General features: G+C 38.1%; 1 protein-coding gene across 1 annotated transcript in view; it reads left to right on the top strand.

Annotated features, from left to right (window-relative positions):
• The first annotated feature begins 7,206 nt into the window (after positions 1-7,206).
• fn1a (fibronectin 1a) overlaps positions 7,207-22,219 on the top strand; it is a 65,000-nt gene continuing 49,987 nt past the window's right edge. The window contains exons 1-11 of the mRNA XM_055230763.1: positions 7,207-7,465; positions 9,109-9,234; positions 9,623-9,760; positions 10,475-10,606; positions 11,282-11,419; positions 13,730-13,888; positions 14,535-14,729; positions 15,386-15,568; positions 16,207-16,383; positions 20,504-20,659; positions 21,863-21,991. Of these exons, the coding sequence (XP_055086738.1) occupies positions 7,336-7,465; positions 9,109-9,234; positions 9,623-9,760; positions 10,475-10,606; positions 11,282-11,419; positions 13,730-13,888; positions 14,535-14,729; positions 15,386-15,568; positions 16,207-16,383; positions 20,504-20,659; positions 21,863-21,991 (1,663 nt within the window). The 5' untranslated portion in view covers positions 7,207-7,335. The remainder of the gene's footprint in view (positions 7,466-9,108; positions 9,235-9,622; positions 9,761-10,474; positions 10,607-11,281; positions 11,420-13,729; positions 13,889-14,534; positions 14,730-15,385; positions 15,569-16,206; positions 16,384-20,503; positions 20,660-21,862; positions 21,992-22,219) is intronic.

Below are 22,219 nucleotides of genomic sequence, written 5' to 3'. Positions count from 1 at the left end.
ATATCTGCACTAAACTGGACACTTAATAACACCGGTCACTTTAATAAGCCACTTTGCACTGTTGTTCTGATGCTGCTGTTGTACATATTTTCTCCCTTTAAGTATTTCATTAGATTTTTTAAAGTATATCTTTTTAACTTTGTGCATGCCCTTATTTGTATTTGTATTTATTCAGTGTATTTATGTTGCACCTTTTCACCGAATCAAGTTCCTAGTTTGTGAACTGTGTTCACAGACTATGGTAATAAAAGTCTTCTGATTCTGATTCTGATCACTAGCACTTATACACTTTCACTGGACACTTTCACTAGTGTCATGCTAGAACCAACTAGTTTTTAAAAAGAAGTCAACTGGTTGTTAACTGAGGCAAAATATCTTCAACAAAAAACTTCAGTAAGGTTTCTGGTTTGAATCCCGGGCCTTTTTTCAGTCACTCCCCCATCAACTCAAAACATGTACAATGTAGGCAATCCTTCACCAATGGTAGTCCTGACCAAGTACTGCAATGTAGCACCCACTGCTACTGATAGGTTGCCCCAGTGCCATTGAAGGATGGGGCAAATGCAGGAGACAAATTTATGAGAAGAATAAAGTATACCTTGACCCTTAACCCTTCCATTTAAAACTTGTACAACCAATTATTATTAATATTATATATATATATATATATATATATTATATATATATATATATATATATATATATATATATATATATATATATATATATATATATATATATATATATATATATATATAATTTATTTATTTTTATTTATTTATTTTTTTTGTTATTGTAATTTACTGTGTACAGTTAATACACTTTTCAATACAGTACTCATAGCATGACATGGCCCTCTTTCGGGATGAGTTATGCAACAAAAACTTGGATGAGGCTGGGAAGTTACAAATCCCCATGCACCAAATGTTTGTGATATCAATTTCTCACAATTTCACATCTGCAGACACTCACATAAAGAATGCAAAATCAAACACATGCAATGAATACCAAACCTTTAGCAAAATGAATGTACATAATCGTGCTACAGAGTAGTCAATTTGGGTGAGAAAGTTATTCAGTTGAGAAAGCAATTTGCAGCTGTGACCCCTTTCTCTCTCAGGATTATCATTGTCTGTGTTAATCTATTTTTGTCATTCCCACACCTGCACAATACATTCAGCCTACATTCTTGTTCCTATTTTTCTGTATTTTAACAAGGTGCTCATGAAAAAAAGAGTCTGACTATTCTCATTGGGTTCTCCCTGTATAAATAAAGATATATAAAATGTATCTGTCTACATTTCTCATATCTTCCTACAGTACCGTCTTACCTTGTCATCTTATATTATTCATATCTGTTTTGGCCTTGACTCCAGACTGAAACTTTCATGGGTCATTTTTCATGAATTTTCACTCCCAGTTATACATTACACTTTTCCAGGTCAATTCGTTTTTTTGTATAAGAGGCCAACTTTTGCTTTATAAGTTGATGCACTATCTATACCCCATGTGGTATGCTATACATTCCGAATAGGCTAGCAAGAATAAACATCCATCTATCCATTTTCTTCTGCTTATCCGGGGCCGGGGCCCAGGGCAGCAGTCTAAGCAGGGACTCCCAGACTTCCCTCACGCTTGACATGTCCTCCAACTCCTCCAGTGGGACCCCAAGGCGTTCCCAGGCCAGCCGAGAGACATAGTCCCTCCAGCATGTTCTAGGTCTTCTCCTGGGCCTTCCACCTCAGCCGGCTCCTCTCAATGTGTAGGAGCCGCGGCTCTACTCTGAGCTCCTCCTGTGTGACTGAGCTCCTCACCCTATCTCTAAGGGTGCGCCCAACCACCCTGCGAAGGAAACCCATTTCGACCGCTTGTATCCGCGATCTTGTCCATTCGGTCATTACCCAGAGCTCATGACCATAGGTGAGGGTAGGAACGTAGATTGACCGGTAAATGGAGAGCTTTGCCTTCCGGCTCAGCTCATTTTCCGCAACAACGGACTGCAATGGCTGCTTGTAGCTGCGGTCGTAAGGTCTGCGGTGCTTGTCGCGGCAGCAATCCCCGAACCCAGTGGTGGACAATGGAAGTAAGGGATGCTGTCAAGCTGAAGAAGGAATCCTATAGAGCCTCGTTGGCTCGTGGGACTCCTGAGGTAGCTAATGAGTACCAATGGGCCAAGCATGCCGCGGCTTGTCACAGAGGCAAAAACTCGAAATTCTGGCAAACTGTCCGACGCCTAAGGAGGGGGAAGCAGTGCGTCACCAGTACTGTTTACAGTGCGGGTGGAGAGCTGGTGACCTCGACTGGGGACATTGTCGGGTGGTGGAAAGAATACTTTGAGGATCTCCTCAATCCCCCCCGTCATGTCTTCCAAGGAGGAAGCAGAGACTGGGGACCCGGAGGCGGACTCGTTCATCACCCTGGCTGAAGTCACCGAGGTGGTTGGCAAGCTCCTCCCGAGTACCTCAAGTCTCTGGATGTTGTGGGACTGTCTTGGCTGACACATCTCTGCAACATTGGGTGGCGGTTGGTGACAGTACCACTGAACTGGCAGACTGGGGTGGTGGTCCCTCTGTATAAGAAGGGGGACTGTAAGGTGTGTTCCAATTACAAGGGAATCACACTCCTCAGCCTTCCCGGTAAGGTCTATTCCAGGGTACTGGAGAGGAGAATCCGACCGATAGTCGAACCTCGGCTCCAGGAGGAGCAGTGTGGTTTTCGTCCCAGTCGTGGAACACTGGACCAGCTCTATACTCTCCATCGGGGCCTTAAGGGTTCATGGGAGTTTGCCCAACCAGTCCACATGTGTTTTGTGGACCTGGAGAAGGCATTCGACTGTGTCCCTCGTGGTGTCCTTTGGGGGGTGCTCCGGGAATGTGGGGTATGACCGGAGCAGGATCTGTGTTCGCATTGCAGGCAGTAAGTCAAACCTGTTCCCCGTGCATGTTGGACTCCACCAGGGCTGCCCTTTGTCCTTCCTACAGAATTTCTTGGCGCAGCCAGGGGCCGGAGGGGGTCTGGTTCGGGAACCACAGGATCTCATCTCTGCTGTTTGCAGATGATGTTGTCCTAATGGCTTCATCGAGCCAGGACCTGCAGCTGGCACTGGGGCAGTTTGCAGCCGAGTGTGAAGCGGCTGGGATGAGAATCAGCTCCTCCAAATCCGAGGCCATGGTTCTCGACCGGAAAAACGTGGCTTGCCCTCTTCGGGTGGGTGGAGAGCCTTTGCCTCAAGTGGAGGAGTTCAAGTATCTCGGGGTCAAGAATAAACATTTGGTTAGAATCTATATGAAGGAAAATTGCAAATTGCAAAGAGCTTGATCTTGTCAGATCTCAGAAGTTAAGCAAGGCCGGTTAATATTGGATAGGAGACCGCTAGGAAAATCTGGTGTCACAGTGGGGCATCAGTGGCAAAAACTGTTGTTGATCCTTAGGCAAGGCACTTCATTCACATTGCCTATGAATGTGGTGTGTGCGTGAGTGTTGGTAGTGGTCGGACGGGCCTATGGCGCAGATTACCAGCCTTGCTTTTGTTAGGTCTATCCCAGGGCAGCTGTGACTACAATTGTAGCTTACCACCACCGGGCATGGAGTGAGTGAATAATACGCCAAAATGAATTTGAGCGTCTGGAAAAGTCCTATATAAGACGAATGGATTATGATGATGATGATGATGATGATGATAGCAGCATCACAGAGAGGGAGAGGAAGAAGCTGGACAAGGTCATCAGGAAGTGCAGCTCCGTCCTGGGCTGTCCTCTGGATTCAGTGCAGGAGGTTTCGCAGGTCTTTCCTTCCTGCTGCTGTCAGACTGTACAATGAACACTGTTAACACTGAACATGTGTCATTCAACCATACCTATGTGCAATACTCAAGTCACTTTACGAAAATGTTATATTAGAGTCTATTTTAGTTTATTTTTAAGTCTATTTTTAAAATTATTTTAAGCTATTTATCTATTATCTTGTTTTACTGCATGTACCATTTTCCTTCTGTTCTTTAACTGTAATACTGGAATTTCCCCACTGTGGGACTAATAAAGGCATATCTTATCTTATCTTATGATGATGATGATGATGATTATGATGATGATTATTATTATTATTAATATGCATACTTTAGTCATGACATTGTAATATATAGCCAAACAAACTTCTTGTTTTGAGTCTTGGTCTGTAATAGCTTTATTGCTGCAATATAGGGCAAGTACTACAAACTTCAACCACAAGGGGTTAAAAGAATTTAAGTAGAGATTTTTTTACTTCAAGTAAAAGTGAACTGCTGGCTCAATAGGTATAGGAGTTATAAAGCAGACGATCCTTTGTTCAAATGTGTTTGACTGGCCACTACATCTTTGCAATTGCAAGATTTTGGACCAATGCCTTTGTGTGAGCTCTCCCAGGATTCTAATAAATACTATTACACAGCAAAAGCAACATTCAGTCATAGTCAATTGTAATCAATTGCTTTTGATGGACAATTACCATTTAAAACCAAATTTTCCAAAAAAAAACAAAAAAAACAAAACGCTTTATGTTAATACGCAGTGGTTAAATGAGATAGATAATGGATAAATAATAGCTTTCACATTAACTTTCCTGCTTTAAAGTAATTAGGGCTCATCACATAGAGGCAGTAGTGGACGTGGCAACCACAAAAGGATGCTTAGGATCATGAATAAACAATTGTGTGACAAAGACAAACGCTATTGCATTCAGACATTAGTATTGGAAAAATCAAAACTCATTTCAAAGAAAATGATGTGTCAGTGTGTCAGATTTATGAGACTGCATTACTTCAGGGCCAAAACATGATGCAACAACGCCTCTGCACTGCCCCACAAAAACTCACTATAATTGTTTTCTATATGATAACTTGGTATAGCAAGCCTAATGTTAACAGTAAAAACAAAAAAAAATGTATGTAATAAATGCTGCTTTAGTGACTCACTTAAACTTTTCCAGTGGAGGGACCATCACCTCCTTGTCTTCATGGAGATATTATGGCTTTGAGGTTGCCCATCAGGCCAAGTTACATGTCAGATCTGTGGAAAGATAATCCCTCACAGAATGTCTTTCTTGCATGTCTTTCAAGGTATTTATTATGGCAACCAACAATAACGTATTGCGACTGGAGTGGGGAATGTGGCTCTCTTGCCCAATGGGACAAATTACTCAGCAAAGTTGAACATTAATTTAGAACATGAATAATACACTTTAGTAATATTTTTTAGATCATTTGTTTGACCATTTGATTATTAGTTTATATATTTGATTATTGTTTTTGAAACCTGATAAAACAGCAGCTGAGCCTAGCTGACTACTTGTAATGTTTTCCTCTTTAATAAAATACTGTTGACTTTCCCTACATCTGATACTCTTCAACCAAATTACTGTAGACAGTCTTTTTAAACATACCATCAGAAAGTAGCTGTCTGAGTGAAGAAATAAAGCATTTTACCTTGCTCTGAACGTTTTATCAGCTGACATCCTCACCTCATTTCCTCTGTGTGGCATTACTGTCCAACAAACAAGTCCATTAGAAAGATAAATGAGTTTGAGGAGGTTACTGGAAATGCAGGAGAGCAAGCAAAAAAGGAAGCAAAAACGCATACATTCACAGACAGAAAGGCCACAGCACCGATTAGGACCTCGTTAGCTTGATTGACTAAAGCTAACAATTAATTTGGAGAGGAAACTGTACTGGAGTTGTAATTGCTACCAGTGGTAAACTGAAACGCAGTAATGAACTTTCCACATGGGAGAGCTATAACGACTGCAATGGAGTGGGGCTGATGTAGCATTAGGAATATGCAGTGTTGGAAAGAGCACTGAAAAACATTGCTGCTCTAGTAAAGGTACAATTACATGGCTTAAACTGTTGCCGAAATTGTACTGGAGTAAAAGTATTACTATTCAAAGTATTTTGTACATTGAGATTTTTTTTTTAAATACATATGCAACCAGATAAACATTGACATATGGTGATTGATGGCTTCTAGACGGAGAATAATTACAAAAAAGTGTATTAATAATGAACATAATGTTTTAATATTTCCTGATATTTTGATATAAAACTCCAAATTCTCCATTTAAATAAATAAGATTCCCACTTAACCGGAAGTGCCACCACAAAGAAAACAGCATTTAGAGGCAAACATGGGAGAGGCAGAATGAGGTCAATGTAGTGCTACTGTAGTGTTATGAATAAGTTAAAGAGAAACAGTGACCACTATAGACTTACATTACAGAAGTTAGATTATATCACTTAACAGCCACTGGGATGAAGGACCAGGATGTTGAAAGAGTTCTCAGACCTGAAATGTTATGCTGTGGCTGGAGACTGTCCAGACACTGACGCCATGTGACCTAATTCTGCAGATCACTCCTTGAGCTGGAGGTGAACCCACAATACATCCATGCTGAAAAGAGCCACATGGCGTTAGAGACCTAAAGGGAATGTATTATGTAAGTTGACCATGTTATAATATTGTTCCCCCATCATTCATTAACCCTGTAGTTGTATTTCTTTTGATTCATACCTGCTAGCCTGTACTGTTCTGCATTTGAGGCTTGAGTCCTCCAAAAAAGTCTGCTATCACAAACCCCCCTATTTCGGCCATTCTTCACGAAAAAACAAACAAAACTGACACAATCCAGTTATTAGCAGTTAATAATGATCAAAATAAGATATAAAAATATACTGCTGTCTCAAGCCCCAGACTCCAAACTTTCATTTAAAGTGTTTGAATAGCTTTTGGGAGACGTTCTGAAGATGAGCAACGTTTGAGTAAAACGTGTGACAACCAACCCCGGTCTCTTAAATATAGAAGAAACTTTTACAAATTTCTTTAAGGGTTATCCTATATTTTAAAGCTTTGCCTGGAAATAGGCCTACTTTAATTTCGTTTTTGTAATTTGGTCCATAAAACTTTTTATCAAAAAGTCCACCAAAAAGTATCAACAGAGCAACAGAACATGAGCCTCCATGCTTGCCATAGCCTGGTAATTCAGGTCACTCTTTTCCTGTCTTCCTTCCTTTGTTTTAGTTGCTCTGCTCACTCCCCTCGTGGTCCTACCTCTTTCTCGTTCCTGTGGGTTTAGCCATGTGTGGGTAGTCGGCCTCCCTCCTCCCCTCCCGAGTGCTCGCCATGCTCAGATAAATCACTCCTCCTCCCTATAACCTGCACCGCTGAGGGGCCGCTCTTCACAGACCAGAGCGAAGACCAGAGCGAGGAGGACAACAAGTATCCGCTGCTCCGGAGGACTCTTTCCCCCTGAATTGACATCGGATACAGGCAGCTTTTAGCAGAATTTAGTTTTTTTTTTCCCACCACGATGGCCGGTGGCACCATGACTCTGGTGCTTGTGGCTCTGTGCATCGGGAGCGCAGTCAACTGTATGCCCAACAGGAAGCAAAAAACCCGGCGAGAAGCGCAGCAACATCAGGTCTCCTCCGTATCTCAAGGTAAGAGTTTTGGATGTAACTTGTAAGTAAGCACTTGATTTATCGTGGCCACTTAGAACTGTTACTAAAAATAATAATAAAAAAGTGAATTTCAAGCTAGTAATTGAATTATTTAGGATAACATGTTTTGGCTTCTTTTTGTGCGTCCAGATTAAGATGAAACATAGATAAGATAGTCCTGTGCGCGTTTAGTTGCGGCGTAAAAGTATTTTAAAATTGTAACAATATTCCTGTCTCAATCTATAGTCCACAAATTTGTTTTTGATTTTACGTTGTGACCCCTAACCTTGACCCCAGGACATCAATTACTCGGGTTTTCGTTGATTAATCAGGAAATAACGAACGCTGATGTAGATTGGTGCCAGGAGCACTATGCAAAACACATGGCTGAAAAGAAGCTATGCGGTCTGAGTGGTTGGTTCATTCGATAGCCTAAATCTTTGTGTGCATATTTTGTAGTCGTAGCACTTCCACCTTTCTTCTCTACCTTGGTGTTTCTAAAGCATATTTGAGTATTTTGTAAGGAAAAATGACAATACTCAAATAGATGTACTGTTTTTATGTAGGGTTGGCTTGGTTATTTCTTGTTTCTCATTAGCTGTGAACAGTTAACCCTGCAATTTAAAGACCATGGGTTTAACACAGTAGTTTATGTAGTAGTGATAAAGATTGTAGTAGAGTAGTAGTAGTAACAATATTTATACCATGAATTGTTAAAGTAGTTTTAATTACTAAGAGCTATGAAGAAACACTGCTTGGATGTGTCATATTACAAGGATGTTGCTATTATCACCAAAAACTTGAATAATGATCTATATTGTCAATTAACATGGACAGAAATAATTTGTTTACGTCATGATTAACGCAGAACCAGTAGGAAATGTCTACTTATAGTCATTGTCTTTTGAATTGGATACGGACAAAAGCTGTGTGAAAGTACAAGTATTCTCCATTCTCAGCTTGGTTGAATTGATTTACTTCTCTGGCTTATGGCCCTTTGAAGTGGAGTTAGCACATCCAATCTTGATTTCACAGAGATGGGTGAAGCCTCCTCCCTCCAACACGCAAATGTTTATTCCTGGTATCTTTTTGTCTTCTGTGGATAGGGCAGCATCTAAGGACATAGTACTATTATTAGATTCCTTGCCTTGGAGTATTATAAACAGCGTAATCTTGTAATTTATTTTATGATTTTTGTGTACAGTGCCAGATAGACAAGAGTTGCTTTGTGAAATCTTCTAAAAGTGTTGAAGTGCTGTATCTATTTTTTCTCTTTAAAGCATGAAAAACAGAGCTAATTAATGTTAAACTGTTTGCAGTGGGTCCAAAGTTATTCCTCACTTACCTTATGCATTCCGAGCACCCTAATTATTTTACAACAATAAGTTTACAAGGGCTTTTCACAACTTTCAGGGAGTTTTGCTGTGATGATAAACCTAACAACAGCTAGCATGCTTAAGCGCCCTTCCTAAATCATCGGACAAAAAACACTTTATAATTAGATCCATATAGCACACAGCTGACTTAGTTTGATGTCAAGAGTTGCTTGTACTGGGGCAAAACAAAATTTGCTCAAATACATGTGGGAAAACAGGGCCTTTAACTTTGGGTGTTTAATTAGATTTTTATCTGTCTGGTTTTAGATGGCTGTATGGAAAATGGTCACTTTTATGGAGTCAATGACCAGTGGGAACGGCCATACCTGGGCAGCACGTTGGTCTGCACTTGCCAAGGAGTTGCTGGGATTAAATGCACAAGTAAACCAGATGGTGAGTATAAATTTTGTTTTGCCATTTACATGATAGAAATATATTTATACATATAAGTTCTGATTGTTGTTTTTTTTAATGAATACCACCAAGTAATTATATCTCTTTAGCATGTAAAAAAGGGCATTGTTTTTGACACACCCTGATTTACCCTGGATGCCCTTCCAGTGTTTATTAGTTTATTAATCTGAATTTTGGTCTAGTTCAGAGACATGCTTGTAAGCTGTGTTCCTATACCTGATATAATAAATGAAAAGTTTTATAAACATTGTATATTTTTAATAATAGATAATAATAATCCATAAAAAGAAAATATAATATATTTTAAAGAGAAAAGTTTATTGACCCTACAAGAAGACATTGTAATGTAACTGTATTTCCTTTGTAGAGGAAGAAAAGTGTTATGACAAGATAAACCAGCACTCCTACACTGTTGGAGAAACTTATGAGAGACCCAAGGACGGCATGATCTGGGACTGTACCTGTATTGGATCTGGAAGAGGCAAGATTAGCTGCACAATTGCCAGTGAGTATATAAGTTATTCTAAACCTTTTACATCACATCAAAAATATTATGCAAGGAAACACACTGTAATTGCGTGAAATTAGCATAAATATTGAATAAACCTAGCAATAATAATGTATTCAAAAAATGTTGGCCTATTCTTTTGAACAGAACATGACCACTTAGATGAACAGTTAATAATGTTTAGACTACAACTAGATCACAACTATACTAGGTTTAAATCAGAACTAAATTGGGTCTCAATTAGGACTAAAGCAGGATTAAATCTGGTCGAACTATTTCTCACCAGGACTAAGCCAGGATTAAATCAGGTATAAACTAGGACTATACTAAGAATTCAGAATTCAGGACTAAGATCTGAAGACATAATTAGCTGAAATTACAAATACTGAAGAGAAAATGAAGAAGTAACTAAGACTTAACCAAAATTTAAAACCGCAATTTAAAACGCTTCTACATGAGGACCAGCACAATCCCGGATTAAAATAAAAAAAATATAATTAAAATCAATTTGAAATGCAAGAATCCTGCTTATACCACATTATGCCTGTATTACATCCTTCCCCCAGCTGATTAGCACCACAAGCTCCCCTGCAGCCGTAAACATTCAGCTGGGTGGTTAGATAATAGCATAGAAGATTGATGTGGTGTTTTCATTTCTTTGTGTGTTCTCTCTGTGCAGACATAAACATTCTTGGTCTTTTTTTTGCCCAGATCGCTGTCATGAGGGTGGAGCTTCTTATAAGATAGGGGACACCTGGAGAAGACCTCATGAAGCCGGAGGATACATGTTGGAGTGTGTCTGTCTTGGCAATGGGAAAGGAGAATGGACTTGCAAACCAGTTGGTGAGTTCATGCTTTATTAAGGTTAATTGAGCTGTAGTTCTTGGTACCCAATCTTACAACAATGTACAATGATTATTACAATGATTATTGAGATTTAATTCTCCGCTGGATGACTGTAGTTTGTGCAATTCCAGCTCCCACAGATGATTACTGTCGTTTTGTTCTTGGGCAAGACACTTAACCGTCCCCCAGTGTCTGTGTACACTGGTAGTATGAATGTGTGTGTGAATAAACTAACATACATGACCATTTCACACAGACCAGTGGCTCCCTCTTTCTGCATCACTTGAGGAAAAACTAAAACTAAAACACAACTCTGCCCACTCCAGTCCATCTTCCCACAATTAGGGAATAATGTAGCTCCATAAAATTCTTCTTTATAAAAGAAAAATATATATTCCTTGATATAAAGTTCTTTGAGTGCCTTGAAGGTTGAAAAGCGCTATGCCGCGCTATATGACCAAATGTGGTCATCCATTGTCAAAGCTAGGCTAAAACCTATACAATTAGGACCTAACCAGGATTTTTGCAGATTACCAAGTAGCACAATACACTTGATTCTATGTGAAATAGGCGGTTTTGTTGATTCAAAAATCAACAAATGAGACCTATGAGTTACTGTGTAAATTAATTAATAAATTTGCCAAATGCATACTAAATATTTGCCTGTTGCAGCTGAGCGTTGCTATGACAACAATGCTGGGACATCCTATGTAGTGGGTGAGACGTGGGAGAAGCCATACCAGGGCTGGATGGTGGTGGGACTGCACCTGTATGGAGAGGGCAGTGGACGAATCACATGTACCTCAAGAAGTAAGTGAAACAGTATCACTCTTAACTGCTAAAGTATATTTAATAATTACACTTTTTGTGCAACTTTTCTCCATCTGAGACTGCTTAAAATAGCTTACATAGCCTCAACAGGGCACCCACTGTACAAAATTGTGTTTGTTTATGTCAGTAGTTTCCAACCTTTTTCTCTCAGCTAGCCCTTTTTTACCTGCAGGTGACCTGCACACATCCTTTTCTACCTGACAAACTACTATCTTATGGGGGAAAAAACAACTATGTCTTGTTGTTAGACAATGTTACAGAATGGAGAATCACTGTAAAACACCTTAGAGCAGCAATTAATATCACATCTTGATTGTAATTCAAGTTGTCTAGTTTAGATTTTTATTTTTTATTTTTATAGACCTGCAGGTTGGAAATCAATTATTTTAAGCCTTTAAACCTCTTTTATGAACAAATACAACACTTGAATGTCTATACACTTATCCATTGTAGCTGTAACAGACTTATTGGATTGCACATTAGTTTCTATCATACACTAGATTACACCAAATTATAATCAATTGGGTTTGTACATAACTTTCTATTTATTTATTTAAGTATTGCAACTTATAATTAAGTGTGTTAACTCTACTATTCTCATAATGGGTCTATTACTGCTTCATGTCTCAGGGCAATGCCATTCTTTTTATTGCTGGAGAGTTTAGAAGCTTTGGATGAAATTGTGTTGTGTTCCCAATTACAACCATTTGTCCTTGATGAAACTGCCTAAATCACTTGACACACACATGCAAAAACACTAGGTGGCCCCCGGATAGCACAAAATTATCTCACATTAACAGAAGAAGATTGAGAACAGCTGGTTGCCCAGGGAATAAACAAAAACCAAAACAATGTCTGTGACACACTTGTGAATGTTTGATTGTGCTGTTTTGTATCAGTTGTTTGGCAATCTCTTATGTCACTACTGTTCAAAACTGTCTAAAAGAAAGTCTATGAATGACCTTAGATGGCCATTACTAGATACCTTTGTTGCAGATCTCCACGTTTTGCCAGTATGAGCCATGACAAAAAAAATGCTTGTAAATATCAGAGGTTCTGTTATGTATTATGTCAATTTTGAAATCTTAGCAAATTGTTTGTGTGAGTTCAGAACTTCAAACTTTTTATTTTGAGGTATTTACTACACAAGGAAGAATTCTCCAGTGATTCTCCAATGATGAGACAAAAATTGTGATTTACATTTCTATCTTATGGTCAAAATTAGATTAGATTAGCCTTTATTGTCTCCCTTGGGAGAAATTTGTCTTGGGACAAGGGAACTCATTCCACATATAGAGACAAATAACATACAGTGCGCACACAGTGGACACATCAATTAATGCAGTTCATAAGAAAAACAACCATTCAACATTTGATAATATTGCACCATTCCATAATTAGCATATTTTGCACATTCCCTGGGGCCTAAAAGTGTAAAGGTGAGTATGCACATTCCCTGGGGCCTTTCTGCCTAAGGTGCCAAAGGACATTGCACACATCACTGAAGCCTATAACTGTCTGTGCCAAAATAAATAAATAAATAAATAAAAATATTGCACATTCCCTGAAGCCTACTCACTGTAAGTGCCCGAAGATATTGCACCTTCCCTGGAGCCTACCTATGAGCAGTATTGCATATTCCCAAAGCCTATGTGCATATAGTATTGCACAGTCCCTGATGACCATACAGTAGAGCATTATTTCTTCAAGTTCAGCAAGGAAAATTGAAAGGGGAATAAAATGAGTGCTTAAACCTGTGTAGTCTGCTGTTGGGACCCTGTACCTTCTTCCTGAGGGCATTAACTCAAACCGGTTGTGGAGGATGAATCTTCTGTCTCAATCTGCACAGTACACTAGAAATCTATTTGGTCTATTAGCAAGTAATATGTGACGAGTTTAAGCCAGATGCCCTGCCCAATTCTATGTTTTACTTCCTGTCAGTGGATAAAAAAAACTATGTCTATTAAGTGAAAATGAGGACTGTTGCTCTAGCAATTTACAATTCTATACAAATGGTGGTATATGCAACAGTTTTTCCCATTCCAAAGATGTACAATTTTAAAATGTGAATTGCTATGTATCACTAATTTCTTATCATTCTAAAACCTGTGAATATTTTGACTGTCCCCAAAATTCTGTAACAGGAAAAGGCATGCAAGTGTGAACCAATAATTGAGATAGTATTACAATTGGTATTCAAATAAAGATGTAACAGACACCAGTATCCTTATAAAGGAGCAAATACAACAGCAACAGGAAACATTTATCTATATGTATTTTGTTTTTCAGACCGCTGTAATGACCAGGATACCTTGTCGTCTTACCGCATTGGAGACACTTGGACCAAGACAGACGCGAGGGGGAACCTGCTGCAGTGTCTATGCACTGGGAACGGGAGGGGGGAGTGGAAGTGTGAGAGACATGCCTCGCTTCACACCACTGGTCTGGGTGAGAACTGATGCCCCCCTGCCCTCTATGGCCTTAATGAGGACAGAGGGAGAAAGAGCAGAGGCAGCTGGTGTTTGGGGGGTAAAGATAAAAAGCCCCCCACCTCCAAAGTGTTGATGTGAAAAATACAAGTCCTCCAAGTCATGACCTCGTGATAAAGATTCAGCATTTGGTCAAAGGAATAGTAAGATATAACGCCATGAATATATTCCCTCCATACAGAAAACGGTGCTTTTAATTTAGGCAATTAAAATGGATTCTTGTGTTTTATTATTTCTAAGTTTCACAGCAATACTTATACCAATACTGAACTAAGCTTAGTTTATATTCAAAACTTGTCTAATTGCACATAAACATATTTGAACATGATTTTTCTCATTATTAAACATTGCCATTTTAGGGGTCTTAAAACTTCTTTACACTGCTTTTTTAATGCACTTCAGTTAATCTACGTCTTCTGAAATATTTTTACTTTTAATTTGTATCTAATGAAAAACCTATAATTTTATTGAAATTCTACTCTAGGTACAATTATTGATGTTTGAAAATGTAAGTTTTAGATCTTTATAATTAAAAATAGATGGGAAATTAATTTGCATAGTCATTTGACATAGGATTTGTTACCATATTTTCTTGTTATTCTCAGGCACTGGTTCTCGTGTGATCACAAACATCCAGCCTGTGGTCTACCAGCCGGTGACCCCTGAACTGCCTCTGGAGGGGCCCTGCAGGTCGGACGCTGGTCTTTATTATTTCATTGGACAAAGATGGATCAAAAACCAGGGAACCAAACAAATGCTCTGCACCTGTCTGGGCAAAGGCATCAGCTGTGAACAGTGGGGTAAAATATGATTAATTTACCATCATAAGCTATTAATTAGGCAGTGGCCACCAGCATTCTGACCAGAACTGAAGCGAAACGTCTTCACTCCTGCAAGATTTGTCCAGTTGACAGATTTAACTTTGTTGTTTGCTATGGATCAAATCTGGACGACTGAGGGTCTACACAGACATATTAATTAGTCTCAATTTACTGAATTGCATCCATATAGTCAGTGTCTGTTATCTTGTGAACTTACCATGACCATTATTTCCCAATGTCAATATTCATGATTTCAATTCCATGTTTATCAACAGCATTTTGGGTACTTTTTACAAATCAAAAGATATAATAATTTGTTTTGAATTGTTAATTTCTAAGCCAACCGTCCAAACGTTTTAGCACCCATGGATATAGTTGAGGATTTAACTATGTAGAAATTAATTTCTTGCAATTTGTGAAGGAACACTTTAAAACAATGTAATATAATGAAATTATTTAGTTCTTAAGATCCACAGTTCAAATCATATATTTACTTCTGCCAAAGACAGTTAGATATATTTATTTCAGCCTATAAAGTACCCACCTACAAACATATAGTACTTCATACATGTATTTAGCTAAATGAAGTACTGTTGATTGTTTAAATATCACAAATGCATATTGTCTTTGTATAGATGGACCAGCTCCTGTCTACGGTGGTAATTCCGGTGGGCGGCCCTGTGTTTTCCCATTCGTTTACAAAGGCAAAACTTACCACTCGTGCACCTCAGATGGACGCAGTGACGGCCAGCTCTGGTGTTCCACTTCATCTGACTTTGAGGCTGAACAAAAATATTCTTTCTGTACAGAGCAAAATGGTGAGAAAACTACAGCCTACTTTCATAATCCACGGCAGTGAAGTACCTTTTATTTTTACACTGAGTACTATTTAATGGATATAGTTGTAAGTAGTTAAAGTAGTAGTCTAAGCACAGGTGAATTTTTTGGAGTATCCCAAAGGCAATAATCAGATATTGTCTGGCAATTCAAAATAAATGGGTTAAAACATGTTTTTAAATATACATCTATCCATAGCAAACAACGAAGTTAAATCTGTCAACTGGACAAATCTTGTAGGAGTGAAGATGTTTCGCTGCTCATCCAAGCCGCTTCTTCAGAACTGAAGAAGAATGGATGAGCAGCGAAACGTCTTCACTCCTGCAAGATTTGTCCAGTTGACAGATTTAACTTCGTTGTTTGCTATGGATCAGACCTGGACGACTGAGGGTCTACACAGATATACATCCATCCATTCAAAACAACAGTCCTGATATTATCAAAGTCTTTGCCCGACGCAGGAGAGAGGAATAGTTTTTAGTCATTTCAAATAGCAAATTGCTACTATTTCTCAACCAACCTTTTTTTGTTGTTATTTTAGCATTAGCATTATTCTACATATTTGGTTGGAAACAATTTTGACAAAATATTTATTTTTTATTGACTTTTGTCCTGTCAGCCATCGTAAAAACCAGGGGAGGTAACTCTAATGGTGCCTTATGTCAGTTCCCTTACCTTTATAATGGACGTAACTATTCGGACTGCACCTCGGATGGAAGGAGAGACGGGATGAAGTGGTGTGGCACAACAGCAGACTACGACGCTGAGCAGAGATTTGGATTCTGCCCCATGGCTGGTGAGTAGTAACATATTTAAAAAAAAATATATATATATATATATATATTTTTTTTTTTTTTTTCTCAATATTTAACTTTATTGATTTGGGAAACTGATGTCACACATGTTCCATTTAATGTTAACTTCAAAATGTTTTTTTTTTGGTACACAGCAATGCATACAAAAAATATTAACCCAAATTGTATGCTATGTTCCAGCCTGAAACGTAAAGACCCCTTTGCTGTCTTTTAAATGTACTGATCAGATACTGGTTGAGTTGTCATGTTGGTGGTACAGTTCCAACTCCCGCAGATGAATGTTATTGTTGTGTCCTTGTGCAAGACAATTAACCTGCCTTGCCCCCAGTGTCTGTGGAATGTGTGTGTGAATGGGTGAGTGGTTGCTTCATGTAAGGCTCTTTGAGTGCCTTGAAGATGGAAAAGTGCTATATAAAAATGATCATATGTGACCATTGGGCAGATTTAGCCGATTTTTGTATTTGCATAATGCTATTAAGGCAGTATTGACACAGACTAGATAATCTCATTTAGATTCAGTACAGCAGCAATAAGGGAAGATATCATCAGTAATTCATTGTGAAAGTTGTTGTTCTGTCACTATGTAGTCATATACTAACAATAGGGTAAAGAGAGTGAAACAAACATTTATGTAAAATATATATATTTAAAAACCTTCAAATCAATTGTCAACGAGTAGACTAATTATATTAATTAAAGTACAGTAACTAAGGTTGTATTCACACATAAACTACACATCAATATTGGAAGTGAATAAAGACCGAACTCGGAACTAAACCTGGACTGGACCAGTACTAAACCAGGACTAGAACAGAATCAAACCAAGTGTATATCAGGACTAAATTGAATCCAAACTAAGACTTAAACCAGGGTAAGTATGAACTAACCATAGACATAATCCAGCTATATTATATGACAATAAGTATCTGTGTAGTTACTTGACAATCTGCATTATAAACACAATTTTGATAGAAAAACCAATAGAAATATTCTAGTCATAAACAGTAACATTGAATTGGGTAGATTTTCTTTCATCTCCCACAACTTTTTGATTTTGAGTTTTTTTATATATATATATATATATATATATATATATATATATATATATATATATATATATATATATATATATTTGTATTTTGTCTTCTGCAAAGGCCAGATTCCTCCAGTCTTTGAAGAAGCCAGAAACAAATCAACCCTGTTAAATGTTATCTGATTGGATCAAGCATTTGGTGTCTTAAGAACATTTAGATATGTAAGGAGCCTTAAGCTACAATCCAGTGAGTAAAGACCTGGCAGACTCCAATAAATGAATCGCAAACCAATAAACATAATCCATACCAGCTCTAGAGAAGCACTGTTAGTATTAAAAGTCTAATGCAGAAATCCCATCTGGTTTGTCCATAGATTAGAATATGTTATACAGCTGCTAGGGGAATGAATACTTTACTAGCACACTTTTGCATTGCTGATATATGACAGTTTAGGCAGTAATTCATGCATTGCCTATGTATCCCAAATAGTATCATGGAACAGTTCTAATTTTTTTTAAATTTTATTTCAAAACTGTAGCATTTGCAAGTGGAAATGGATACGTCTCTGTTTTGCCCTACGTAATATGAAAGTTAGATAGTATTTCTTACAGTGTAAATGGTGAATGTTCACATTTTTATCTAGTGCTATTTCCATTTTCAAAGCACTCAAAGAGCTTTACATCAACGAACCACGCACTCCCCCTCACACAAACACATTCATACACCAGTGTACGCAGACACTGGCGGCAAGGTGGGTTAAGTGTCTTGCCCAAGGACAAACACTCAGAGCTACTCTGAGCTACTGTCACCCTTGCTTCTGTGTTGTGTAGCTGTGTAGTTCTTGCAGATGTGCCCAGCTAGATATCAGTTGCTATTCCGCAAAAATCAAATTAGTATTGCTATCATTCACTAAGACTATACAAAACTGGCATAAATTACATATCAACAAGGAATTGAAAAAAATACTAGATCACTACTTTATGACAATTAAGACAGTAACTCATTGGATTGTCCTAGCATACCTCTAGATCAGTGGTTTTTAACCTTGTTGGAGGTACTGAACCCCACCAGTTTCATATGCACATTCACCGAACCCTTCTTTATTGAAAAATAAAATATAATTTTTTTTCAAATTCAAGACATGTGTATGTTTTACTGGTGCACAAAATGAACCGTGCATTAACATCACTGTGTTCAAAGAATAAAACCAATACAGTGCATGAACTCACAACAAATTACATACATACCTTTTCACAAAGACTTGACCTTTTTTAATACTACCACACTGAAATAATTTTAATTTTTAACCTTATGTATTCCAATAATGAACTTATTATATTTATGCTATTTATTATTTTTAACATTTTAACACACACCCATCACCTAATTTCCATCAGGCTAGCATAATAATGAATATTTACTGCAAATCAGTGTGACTTCTGCTGTTGCCTTTGAGAGACCATTTCAGAAATGCATGGCTTCACCTTGGGCATTCTCATGTCATTTTCACAGCAAAGTCTGTTCCTTTTCTTCGTTTTTATGTCGTTTTATTTTTTTATGCCGTTCGAATGGCTCATTTAAGTTGGGCGGGTACATCGACAGGCACATCAAAGGGTGCATTTGTTGAATTGGGACATGGCCAGCTTCTGGAGACGCTCACAGTCAGAATCATATGAGTCAGGTCTTGACCTCCGCCGAACCCCTGAGACTGACTCACGGAACCTAGGTTAAGAACCACTGCTCTAGATATATGCACATGTGTCATTTTATTGTGGAAAATCCTATTGTTTCACTATGCATTTCAATGACACCTTTCACTTATATCAGCAACTGGATATTTAGATTTTATAGCCACACATCTGTTCACGTCTATTGGTCAATAACACATTTATACAATAGTTATGTACTCTTACACCCATTAGTTATACCTTATCAGTGGAGACCTCAAAATAAAGCATTGTCTCTATCTTTCCATTACATGCCCGCAAATGTAGTCATAAAATCAAGAATTGTCTAGATCATACGTATTCATAACCATTAATTTCTTTCCCCATTACCAACCCTTAGACCCTTTGGCTAACTAAATAGGTGGTAACGATAAATAGGTGTGAATTATTCTTGTAAAAATAAAAACAAAAAACTTTCATTCTATGTTATTTCAATCTTACATAATAACCCAGCCCTGACCTAAAGCCTTTTGACAGATTTGTAGACTTAAATCACCATTCGTTATTGTCATCCAAAAGTCACTACCCAGCCACCAGTCCAAGTTGAAAGTCCCATATGGTGTGGCGCCAGTGCAGAGGCAGACTGGCATTTGCCCCATATTTCTCCTCCTCCTTCTCTCCTCCTCTTCTATGCTGATTTTAACAGATGTTTTTGGGTCAGTCTTTCAGCTCTGTCTGCCTCTTTACCTGCAAAAAGCAGACCTACCCTGTGGAATAGTTTGTATTTCCTTTAAATGGGGACATAAATTATACGGTGGCGAAATTCAGTCATTACTTTGAGATTTATTACAGCAATGCTTGTGAATGACATAGACTTTATATGTACTGAAAAAATACTATATACCATGGACTCAATTTCAGGGACAGTCTATAATGCAGAGGCAAAGGGATATTGGTACCAGATTAAAATGGGCAAGTAACTTTGCTTAAGTTTCCAAAATACTGCATAGGACCAAATCTTTTCGCTTAATTTATCAAATAATTGTGACTAGTTGTGGCTACTTTAAAAGACTAAAGGTAAATGGAAAACATACAAGGTTGTAATATAATTTTGCTAGTAAATGGTCTCATTTTTATATAGTGCTTTTCCATTTTCATGTGATGCTTCTTGCCCTGGGCCCCAAAATTTCTGTCAATGGGCCTGATTACTACTACCAATACTACTACCTCTACCACCACTACTACTGTTAATTTTACTACTTCTACTTATTATGACTACTACTGCTATTGTTACTATAATTCCTAGTAGTAGTAGTAGTATCGCATCGTATAGTTATTTTATCTGTTACCATGTTAAGCCCAAATTAAATAGACTAACTGTATTATGCTGTATGTTTTAGCTCATGAAGAAATCTGCACCACGCCTGAAGGGGTCATGTACCGAGTGGGCGACCAGTGGGACAAGCGCCATGACATTCTGGGACACATGATGAGGTGCACCTGTGTCGGAAATGGGAGAGGAGAGTGGAGCTGTATCGCATATTCACAGTTAAAAGGTAAATACATAGGTTAGGTACACAGGCTTTATAGTTACAAATTTGAAAGTTTAGTTTAATATTGAGCTGGAGGACAGGGCAGAATTCATGGTTGAATTTGCCTTTTACTGTCAGACCTTTTCTTCAGGTTCATAGTTGGAAATGATTTAGAGCTTAGATAGATAAATAAAATGAAACAAAAAATGTCTTTTCTATCAGCACATTAAAATGGTTGAAATATTTATACATACAGGCACGATTGCTGTCAGTTGTAAAAACAGAGCCACAAGATTATTTTTAAGCAAATTTGTGGACCCAATCATCAACAGAAAATAAAACTTCAACATACAGTAAATAGATTTTCACTTTTGTTGTTTCTTTAAAAAACAGTGAATTGTTCCTCATTTGCCATCAGAAATTTTGAAATTGAGGAACCAAAATAAAAACAAGGCTGCTGTCTTTAGTCTATGGGTGTCGTAACTACTGACCAAAGTTTCAGACTCGGGTAAAAGTTAGAACAATGTTTATTTACAGATACGGAAATGTGAATGAAGGTAGAGAGTGGTGTCATATGCAGTCGTCTTGGAGCAGGTCGTGGGTCACAGGGTCAGAGGCTGGGGTGTTCGTACCAGTTGAGGCGAATAATGAGAAATAACGAGCTGAGTACTGAGTGCTGATGAGTTGCAGGTGTGTGTGGGAAGAAACAGAATCTCCGCCCAGCTCCAGGTAAAACACAGAAGGGAGGGGGAAGGACAGCACAAAAAACGCAGGACAGACTGGGATCTTGATAATGGTGTGTGGTGTGTACTAATTAAAGACTAGAATTAACATTCTTGACAACATTCTTGAAAAGTCAAAAGATCACACCTGCTCTTTAGTGCACCTGCAAGTTTGAGTTTCCATTTGTGAAAAAACAAAAAACGACACTATATATTAATATAGTACCGGTATTTGGAAGATTAATACAATGCATTTTAGTGGTCTTTAAAGTGTAACCTTTTCTTATTCATTTTTGTCTTTGCCAATTTAGTTAAACCTTTTTTTTTTTGCATAATTTCCTTGCCAAATCTGCTCAGGTGTGAACAATCAGAAAGAAATGAAATTACACACACCAGATGACATACATGAAATTTCAATAATTCGATAACTCCAGAAATCAGATTATGATCAGATTTCTGTTGTACATGTAACATTAGCCAGTGTCTTCTGTCTTCTGTATCATAGACCAGTGTATTGTGGATGGCCTGACCTATGAGGTGAACCAGACGTTTACCAAACAACACGATGAGGGATACACGATGAACTGCACCTGCTTCGGACAGGGGCGTGGCCGCTGGAAGTGTGACGCTATTGGTGAGTTAATTTGAACTTTTTTTTAATTTTTTTTTTATGAGAGTCACTGGAGATGCTTGGCAAGAGAAAAGAGAGTGGACTAAGCAACTGTTATAATTCAGTCATAGTCGCTTTATTATGTCAGTTTATATATGGTAATTAGGTAGTTTGTTTACAAGAATAAAACCAGGCCTACTTTGATAGCCAAAGAGATAAGACATTCCCTGACTTGCTTCGGGGATTTCAGCT

Source organism: Periophthalmus magnuspinnatus, chromosome 21 (genome assembly GCF_009829125.3).
Source record: "Periophthalmus magnuspinnatus isolate fPerMag1 chromosome 21, fPerMag1.2.pri, whole genome shotgun sequence".
NCBI classification, from domain to species: Eukaryota; Metazoa; Chordata; class Actinopteri; order Gobiiformes; family Gobiidae; genus Periophthalmus; species Periophthalmus magnuspinnatus.
The sequence above is the reverse complement of the archived record's forward strand: the minus strand, read 5'-3'. Positions and strand labels throughout refer to the sequence as shown.